Source organism: Poecilia reticulata, chromosome 22 (assembly GCF_904066995.2).
Source record: "Poecilia reticulata chromosome 22, P_reticulata-male-v2, whole genome shotgun sequence".
NCBI lineage: Eukaryota > Metazoa > Chordata > Actinopteri > Cyprinodontiformes > Poeciliidae > Poecilia > Poecilia reticulata.
Genome location: NC_088851.1, coordinates 6,888,017 through 6,898,122, shown reverse-complemented (window position 1 = coordinate 6,898,122; position 10,106 = coordinate 6,888,017). Strand labels below are relative to the sequence as shown.

Sequence of the window (10,106 nt, the reverse complement as noted above, 5' to 3'; positions counted from 1 at the left end):
CCTAGCAACAACCTGTTGAGTAAGTTGCGCAGCAGCAGTTTCAGGTTTCGCCACAGTGCCTCATAATTACTGAAATATAAACAACGTGGAGTGAAAATTGCAGATAAAACAGGAAAGGTCACACCACCAGTTTGGCAGCATTTCAGATTTTTACTATAAAAAGCTAATCAATAATTATTGTTATCGACTGATGTGAAACGCTTATATCGTGATACGTTTTTCAGCCATATCGTCCATCGTAACTTTCTTTCAACACTGGCTTTATTTCTCGCCACTCTTCCATTTATGGAGTATAAGACTGATAGTTGTCCAGCTGGATTTACACAACAAATTAAATTACACACAGAGATTCATTTAACAGTGATTGGTCGCACTAAATCTTCTGTTGGGGATGGAGAGTAAAGTGTGGGTGAAATATCAAACGAACACAACACTTTTCATATCTTAATTTGGAATTATTTTGCAAACTATATACAGCACTTTTCTGTCCTTTACAGTTTTTCACAGCTAAAATCCCCAATAAAACGCATTAATATGTGCGGCTGTAATGTAGCAAAAGGTCAAGGCTTAATGCCACCTAAACTTAACTTACCTATCAACCAACTCTCTTCCATTCTTCGTGTTCTGCTCCTAAAAGATTGAGACTTAGAAAGCTTTCTTTTAGCTTCCCGTCATCTGACGACAACACGACTCAAACGAAGAAGAAAAAACGCGCATTCCCCACCAGGAATAATGTTTCCGCCATTGTTTTTGGCGCCCCTGCTAGCTCAGCGCCCCTATGTGTCGCATATATAGGGCATACAGTCTATCACATTTATTAGTAGTGAAGTACAAAGGAAACTTCAACGCCATAAGAGGGCCATTTTTGACAGAAAAAAACGACGAGTACATTTTCGCCAAAAGTCTCAAATTTTCAGAAATTTTCTGAACTTCAAGTAAAAAAAAAATGTCTGAGTTTGAAAAGTCAAACAAGATGTCTTTTGAAACTTATAAACTTCCAAAAACAATTCTGGAATATTTCTGAGATCAATCTCAAAAGTTTTGAGTTATTTTTGGCGGAAATGTACTCCCGGTTTTATTTTGTAATTATTATGATTTTCTATCTTTAATGGTCCTAATACGTCGTCGTAATTTAATTTGGGAGATAAAACACCAGAACACCAACAATCGTTCTCAACAAACGAGGAAAAACCCACTTAGCTTCCTCCGCTAACGCTCCATTAGTGTGGCGGAACACTCTTTATTCTCCTTAAGCATCATCTTTTATAAACAATTTCAATCGGAACTTAAATATTAACGCAAAGGGAGTTATTAATTTGTCCGTATGAATATTCTACATCGCCAGCCAGTTTCCTGAGTGCTCCTGAATGTAACATTAATGAATCTCTTTGTTTTGCAAATGGCTGAGGGCTAATTAGCTAATGGAAGTCACAGCGGCAAGCGGCGCTCCGCGACTTTTATTCCCTTCAATCTGCAGAGGGCTGCCGGTCTTTTCTCCGCTGCTGTTTCCTTCAGTTCGGGTCGGAACCAGGCAAGCAGTGAGCTGGCAGTCTGCTCCCCTTTCCCGTGACATCACTTTCCCAAACACTCGCCACTGGAAGTTTGTCCATATATGGAAGAGCTCCACTTTCTCCTGTCAGGGGCTATCCTACTTTTCTGCTCCGTGTGTGTGTGTGTGTGTGTGTGTGTGTGTGTGTGTGTGTGTGCGTGTAAGAGAGAGAGAGGCAGACATTAAGAGGAAGAGACAGCTTACCTTACAAGGCAGACGGACTTGGCCATTTCTCCACATGCTTACAATTGCTGATGTTTGACACACCTTTCTACTGTCCTATAGCGGCGTTGCTCTTTGGTGGTTTGTGAGAGCAAAAAACCTCTTGAGTTTATATCTCTAAAAAAAAATAAACTTCCTTCCACCTCAACAGTAGAAGAAGATAAGAATGAAACAGTCCCACAGTGGCTTTGAGTTTCTCTTTGCAGGTTTTTTTTTTTGAGGCTATTCCTTAAAATCCATGTTCATTTTAAATTTCTTAGGTGACGTTTTAAATATTTATCAAGCAAAAAAGATTATCAGTATAAATGGTATTTTTAGGCTTGGCTGTTTACATTTACGCCGTTGTTAAATGTCCACCTGCTGAACGCATTTAAGAAATATGGATGGAAGTTGAGATTGACCAAGGATCTTTCTTTATTTTTTTCCAAAGTTACATATCTATTTTAAAAACTACAGACTAAAATTATCTTCTTTTTTTTTTATGTGAAGAACAAACTTTTTCAATTGGCAATCGTCTCACAAAGCAGCTGCCACCAGTGGAGACATTAAGTTCCTCCAAAAAGTGTTGAACTCTTTCGCATTTTGTTGTGGTGCAACCAAACGTGTGCGTTTTGGGAGAGTCGTATCTTTGGGACCAACACAAACTGTGGATCTTTGCATAATTGAAAGAAAAATCCTTATTTTACGAACAAAAATGTGAAGAAGTTGCCATTTAATCAGTCAAATCTTCTGGATCGAAAATAATGTATTTTTATTTTAGAGCATGCTTAAATAAAAAGACGTTAAATGTTTAAAGGTCTAGCACATGCTTAGAAGGACCCAGTCAAAGCCTAGATATCAATCTAATTCACAAACATTTTAGTCTCTAGATGTGCAGAGACTGTTGTCAGATCTTCATTGAACGCAGATCCTTTAAAACAGTTTGAGTTTTTTCTGTGTTTAAATGGAAACACAACAACTCCCTTTCGATACGGTTTTTGGCACCAGGCTGACCCACGTCCGGATCGTTGCAATATCAGTTTGAGCAAAAATGATGCTACACAATGATGCATAGAATGCTGGTCCTGTCCTTTCATGTTTCCAGCTGTTGCAAATTCAGACTTTGCATGCCAAGAAGATAAGCAGCATGGTGGACGGAGAGTCTGCAGCCTGCAGAAGATTGTCATGCCTGACATAGATGATGCTGCCCAAGGAAGTTCATGTTTTTTGTTTTTTCACATATTGTGCATAATAACAAGCAACTGACAAGGAAATTAAAAAAGAAAAGACCCAAAGGAAAGGAAGGCCGCAAGGAAGAAAAGACCCAAGGAATAAGACACAGAAAGTGAGAAAACGATAGAGATAAAGACAAGGAAGGGAAAAGAGGACAAAATGGCAGAAAATAGGATGTAAGGAAAGACACAGCAGAATAAGTCAGAAAAAAATAAGGGAGGAAGGAATGAGGCAAAAATTAGACACACAGGAAGTGAGAAAAAGATGGAGGCAAGGACAAAAAGAGAAAGAAAGTGGATACGGAAGGATGTGTAAGAAAAGAAAGGATGGAGAAATGCAAAGAAGAGAAGGAAAGGACAGGAGGATTGACAGACATGTTCCCATGATCTCCTTTCTTTTCTTTTTCAGACCTGAAAAATAGGGGGGAAATTAAATCCCACGCTTTTCCACTCTATGTAGGAATCCTGTGGAAAACAAGAAACAAAACCCCATTAACTCAAGGACCGCCACTGTCCGGTGTTACAAACACTTCTGTCCGCCGCGTAAGCTGCTGCAGACGGTCAACAGCGAGACTTTTAATCAATGTTCGTATAAAAATCGACGCCGTTTCTTTCCTCAAACCTGAACAAAGTCTTACGTTTGGCTCAACCTGTGCATGCAACCTTGGACATTAAGCCCGGCCGCTGACAGCCACATCATCCAATGTGAGGCCGGAGGGCGGATTCCGTCCCGAGCGTCGTCCAATCAGATTACAGCAGCCAGTTATTGATTCCAATTTGGCTGAGGCAAAGTTTTTGCGTCTGTCGCTCCTTCGATACAAGACCTGCCTACAGCTTCCAGCGGGCTGCTCCTGCTAGGAGGGGAATACGGAGAGCAGATAGAGACACAGGCAGAGTTGGAGGGGTGGGAGACAAAAAGAGAGAGAGAGAGATAGAGAGAGAGAGGGAAGCCGGGGGTTGGACCGTTAATTTCATCCACACACACCGAGGAGAGTAGCCCGTATAGCCGCAGCGAAAACATCACCTCGCCCCGCTGGGACGCAAGCAGAGAGCGACCGCATCCAGCCAGCGTTCAGAAGACCCGCGGATAGTATGGAACACTATGACGGAGAGAACGACTACATGCACCAGGAAGATGACTGGGACCGGGATCTGCTCCTGGACCCAGCCTGGGAGAAACAGCAGAGAAAGGTGAGCCCGACCGACCGACCGACCGACTGACTGACTGACTTCCCGGTGCCTCCGCTGCGGAAGCGGGGGGTTTTATGTATGCCGTCTGCTCTGCTTCTAGTCACAATAAGACGCGGTAATGTTGCCACGCAGCATTGCGGGCACATTTCCTCTTCAGGGTGACTCAAAGTGGGCAACAGTTTAATTATGGGCCTCTTTAAAAAAAAAAAAAAAAAAAAAAAAAAACACCTGCGAGACCTTATCGACTGGGCTTCGGCTCCCAAACTTTTCTCCCTCTTCCTGGAAGATTAAAATCTGTCCCGGAAGCAGCATCCTGCAGCAGGGAGGCCCACCGGCCCGAACGGGCTTGCAGCAGGGAGCAGACGGGAGGTGAGCCGGGCTGCGGGGGGCGCAACAGATGTCAGCCACGCGTTGGACTGGCCTCCTCCTGTCATATGGTTTATGATGCGACTTGGATTAGGCCAAGATTAACAACCATGTATCGTGCGCGCGCCTTTATGGAAAACCTCATTTCTAATTCAACTCGAGTCGCTTGGAGGTAATTTTTTTGCTCTGCTGTCTGTTGTGCTTTGGACGTCCATATATTGCCCCAGCTCTTTCCCCCACGCGCCTCACAGTTGCTACTCCCTCTCTCTCTTTTTTTTCCTCTCGGCTCTTAACACAGGAGTATGATATGAATGGTCTGTTTCGAGAAGGGGGTGTTGCATACTTTTCCTCCGCTTTGAGAAAAAAAAGAAGAAGGAGGGGGGGCAGAAGGAAAAACGCTGTGGAATCTGAGTAAGCGTCGCGGTTTGGGCTGGGCTTGCATGGGAGCGAGCGTGCCCAAAAATGGTAATAATCGGCCCCTCTCGCTGCACTTGGAAAAACTTTTCCCCAACTTTCTTTTTCTTTTTTTTTTCTTCTTTTTGCTCAGTGGTAGCTCACGGCTCCCAGTTTCCTGGATTATGTCATCGGCAGGCTGCTACCGGTCCTGAGTGCAAATACAGTGAGAACTGAGGGGGAAAAAGGTGGTGCATCAGGTGGACATCATCTCAGTCATTGAAGCAATGCAGCTGGAGCCCGGGATCACCTGAAATACAGAGGCGGTCCTACATGACATGCGACCCTGAGCAGAATCTTATGTAAAAGCACCACTGTTGATCTTCTTTTTATTTTTCTTCTCTTTTTGGGGGGGGTTCCATGCTTGAACGTTGGACATTCCTCAGATAGCATCACATCATCATGCATCAGTTGTGCATACATGTAGCCTGGCCATTCCTCTCCCATGCAAATCCATTATATTCTCATCTCTCTTCAGTTCTCAGCTGGGGATTCTCCCATTGAGCTGGATTTCTCCATTAGAATTTCAACTGGGCCAATCAGCAAACAGAGGAAGTTGTGGATGATGACGCTGATTATCGGCGCCGTTTTGGAATTGTAGTCTGTCCGTTCTATGACATGAATGAGGCCGTAACATTAACAGCCGCCTTGTTCGGCTTGGCACATCTCTCTTCGCGGTAGAAGAGGATGCTTTTTATGGTGTAGAGTAGACAATTTCTGCTAAGTGTTGAACTGGCGCATTACATGCGACACGGCCAAACGCTAGTTAAAACTTAAACAGTCCATGCCTCCGGGAAGAAATTGTCTCTAAAACGTCGGCGCTACGGACCATCTGTACGAAACGAAGCGTAGAACCAAGGGCTGTTTTTTACTTGGCTAGCGTACACGACCAGTTACATACTGTTGCACCAGTGGATGGCTTCCCTGTGCTGTTTTTGTCTGTTTTTATTGTAAAACAGCACCATTCCTGGGTTTCCTTGATTTGTAGGTGCATAGCACAGTGGTACAGTTGGGATTGAGCTAATGGCGTCACACAACACAGTCCTTTGATTGGGAGACAGAGAAACGTTCCTTTTGTGCCCAACATTTGTTGTTGCACTAGTATGATGCCACATTGGGTTGATCCCGCCTCAGTGAAAGTCCAACTGGCCGTAGAACCTTTGATTAAAAAAAACAAACAAAAACTTTTCATGCCTTTTCAAGGCTTTCATGTAGGGATTTGTCATTGTCCACGATTAATAAAGGCCTATCGTTTCTAAATATTGACAGATCCTTCACCCCAGTGGAAGATTTTGATATTCTACTTCTGGGATGTTGACTCAGTTAAGAAAACTTCTGGAATGTTCTCCCAATATGTCTCCTGAAATCCTTGTAGCTTTATTATTTTGTTTTTAAAGACATCTCTGACTTTGCAAACACAGCTTCATTAGGCTAACACAGCATGTCTATTGGTTTCCTGTTCAAGGTATTGGGAGCAGATTTTTCTCAGGGACTCCTGATGGCGATCTTTTGGTCCTGCTTTTATGTCCGTACCAGATTCTGACCCCATAATCTGGATTTCAAAGCGTCAATTGACGCTCATCGGACCAGACGTTGTTTTTCCAGTCCGTTAGTGTGAAGTTCTGGTGAGCCTGGGTGAATTGTAGCCTCGGTTTCTTGTCCCCAGCTGACAGGAGTTGCAACTGGTGCACCTATAGGCACATCTTTAAGGCTCAACATGTCATACTTTCAGAGATAGGGTTGTGCATACTTCGGTTGTAGCGATTTCTTAATTGCCGTGGAGAAATACCTTCTCCTGTGCTGACCTGCATATTTCTGCGCCTGCATGACCCTCACTGATCTAATCACCCATCAGAAAGCAGGAATGTTTCAGTCATCCGCTCCGTGACGATAAAACGGTTATGTCGAGATTCGACCATATGCACAATTACAGGCTGAGAGGGATGCACGCTGAAACACAAACCACTTAAATTCCTTCCAGGCTTTGGCAGTAAGCCTTGTAACAGATAACCTGGAAATCTTTCATGTCTGCTGAATCGTTCCCTCCTCAGTCTCTCTTTAGCTAAATCTTCTAATTCTGAACCAACCTGCATTCTTCAGCTCCTGTTTTCTGCTCTTGAAGGTATTTTTTTCCCCTCTATTCTAACAAAGCACAAGAACAGATAAGAGAAGCACAGCCGGGACAATCTGTAATCAGACGAAACTGAAGTTAGCTCAGTTCTGCTTTCCTGTGTCGCCTGAAGGAAACCTCTTCAGGCGACGAGGAGACAGCGGACGGTTTACAACCAGAGCAGCCCTGACCGTGTTTAATGCGGTTAGAGACTTTGCTGAAATGGGGGAAGTGAACGTCAGAGAGGTGTGGATGTTCAGCCAGGCCCCGCTTCTGCAATTTTCTTGTACAAAACCCCAGCATGTCGGAGTGTGCTTAAATATTTTGTGTTCCATTCAAGTCCCAACCTGCCGTGCAGGAATAAAGGCGCTGGCATCCTCTTATCTCCTGATCTTAATGTCTTTGTAGACCCCACCTATGCTCCGACTTTAAAACCACAGCCTTTACATATTTTGCTAAACCGCGTATTAGCGTCATTGATATTCAGTTTAAATGATTTACTGTTTTGTGAAAAGGTATTTGCCCACTGACTGATTCATCACGGAGAAAATAAATTCAAACCCACCTAGCCCTATGTAATAAGAAATAATGAACTGTGTGTGCCAGCTCTGCCTGTTTTTGGTCATGTCACTGACCTGCTGCGTCACCTAAGTGGACCAGAGCTTAATTTCACAAACTGATGGGCAGAGAATCTCCTATTTGACAGAAGAATTACTGGTTCTGTTTCCTACGGCTAGCCGTCCAGGTCCTGAAGCAACAAAGCTGCCAGGCTAGCAAACCACCAAGTTTGAATGATGGTGTGATCTTCTTCTCCTGAAATGCTGTCCTTCTCTTTCCACAATGTTCCAGTTGCGTGTCATCACAGTGTTTTCTCAAAGACGGAGGTGTTCGATTGACCCTTTGTTGTTTCTGGTCATCAGTGGTTTTCACGTAGACACTTTCCCATGGTTGCTATGTCTGCCTTTCTGTTGCATCGTTAACACTGGGTTTAACCGAGGTCTGCAGTGGTTTGGTTGTCACTGGTTCTTTCCTGACCTTCTAGACGAATCGTCGATGCGATCTCAGATAACCTTGGCAGGCCAGCCTTTCCTGTGAAGGTTTAGCTCCATGTTTTTGTTTTGTTTTCTTTCATGAATAATTGCCATCAATGTGCCCTGATGCCTCTTATCACCTTTTTTCCTTATAGAAGTCAATAAATTTTTGTAGATTGCAGCACCCTGTTGCTTTTTGAGCTCTTATGGCCTACTTCATGTTGTCAGTGAGGTTTTGTTGTTTCTGGCAGTAATCACTTCTGGGTGTTGCTAGTGTGAAAAATGTGCTTCATTGCAACTTAATCACAATTTAACAAGGTTATTTGACATATTTTTTTAATAAAATAAGTTCAAAACTGCATTTTTGGATTTACTCATGTTTTGTTTCCTGTTTAAATTAGTTTGATTTGCAGTGTTTGCTCAAGAAAGTAAGAACAGAAGCAATCTCTAAGCAGGCTAACACCTTTTATGACAGTATGTATTATCATCGTCATCTTACCCCTGCAGGGTTAAATCTTTTTTTAAAAAAAATTTTCGGTCTTTTCCCGGCTGACAGGAAGCGTTCAGGTGTTAACCGCTGCTGCTAATTTGCCTGGGTTTCTCCTTATAAGGACATGAGTTTGCAGTACCTTGGAGCGTCCCTGCCTGCAAGCTTCCCGCCTCCTACTTCCCATCTCCCACACCCTTACCCCGACTTTCCAAACACTCCCAATGAATCCGTGCTGACGTCTCCCAACGCAGGCTGTGAGTCAGGTCTGAGATAAGAGCGGCTGACTTCACAAGTTCAGACCGTATCCTTTCAGAAAAAAAAAGGAAGAAGAAGAAGTAGGAGGACAGCAGAAGATTTTGCTGAAAATGATCAGGTCAATACCCAAAGGTTAAATTTTCCTGACCCCACAGCCAGAGACGGGAACAAGCAGGACTGCCTCTGGAGGAATGACAGTTGTACATTTTCAATTTTTGTGAAAAATGTTTCAAAGTAGCTCTTATCTAATTTTACTGTGCTTTTACGGGAAACGAGGCGGGCTGCTACCAAGTTTTAAAAGTTTACTGTTGTTAAGTTGCTAACATTTTCCGTCATGCTATTCGTACGGTCTGGAAGTGGTTCTGATAAGAAGCAAGAGGAAGTAGCAGGATCCTCAAGAGTCTGAATGAAGTACAGAGTAACACAGCAATGCCCCACTGGGGACTGCTGGTCAGCTGGGAACAGCTGGATCAATATAAAGACAAATCCTGCTGTTTGGAAATGTTTCACCTCTTGAACAGAACAGAGTCAGTAAATGTAGTGGATATTATTTTATTTTAGAATGAATAAAATAAACAATTGGATCATGATATACATTTGTGTTGATGTTGTAATACAGTGAAACTGCAGTGTTTTTATTCAGTGTCGTCATATCAGACTGTACCTAGTATACAGGCCCTGTGGCATGAGGGGTGTGGGGGACATGGGGTCAGTCAGCCACACCCCCCCTGGACTGGAAGGTGTTTTTATATTTTCACCTTAAAGTGGCAAACTTTCTTTTGTTCCTATCTCGATTTGATACAGTAGGGGCTTCCGCACTTCCCATATCTGTCTGTGCCCTCTGTCACTTTTTTCAGCTGTTATAACTATTTATAACAAATCGTGAGGGTTTTTTCCGAGCCACCTTCAAACGCAACATGAACCCTGAGACACTCGCGCTGGGTTTACACCTGTGCAGCAGCGAAGGAGACCTGCTGCTGCTGAGCAGAGCTACACAGGTGTGTTTGAATCGTGACAGCAAACCAGCAAAACGCAAAGAACTTTGCAGTTTCCCTCCCAAACTAACTGACTGAGTTGAGAAAAGCTGATGGATGCAAGTAAAGTTAGCTAAAAGATGACTAGCTAATACCAGTACAGCACCTTAAGCTTGTTTATAAGTAGCCTGTAGGCTACTGGTGTTGTCTGTGTTCAAAAGTGGGTAGTACTTGTTACATTCACTTGAGTAACT

At 43.4% G+C, this 10,106-nt stretch overlaps 1 protein-coding gene across 5 annotated transcripts in view; it reads left to right on the top strand.

The window, feature by feature from the left end:
* Positions 1 to 3,802: 3,802 nt before the first annotated feature.
* Positions 3,803 to 10,106, top strand: part of actn1 (actinin, alpha 1) — a 65,490-nt gene continuing 59,186 nt past the window's right edge. For all 5 annotated transcript variants that reach the window (XM_008398970.3, XM_008398967.3, XM_008398969.3 and 2 more), the window contains exon 1: positions 3,803 to 4,173. In XM_008398970.3, the coding sequence (XP_008397192.1) occupies positions 4,075 to 4,173 (99 nt within the window). In that variant the 5' untranslated portion in view covers positions 3,803 to 4,074. The remainder of the gene's footprint in view (positions 4,174 to 10,106) is intronic.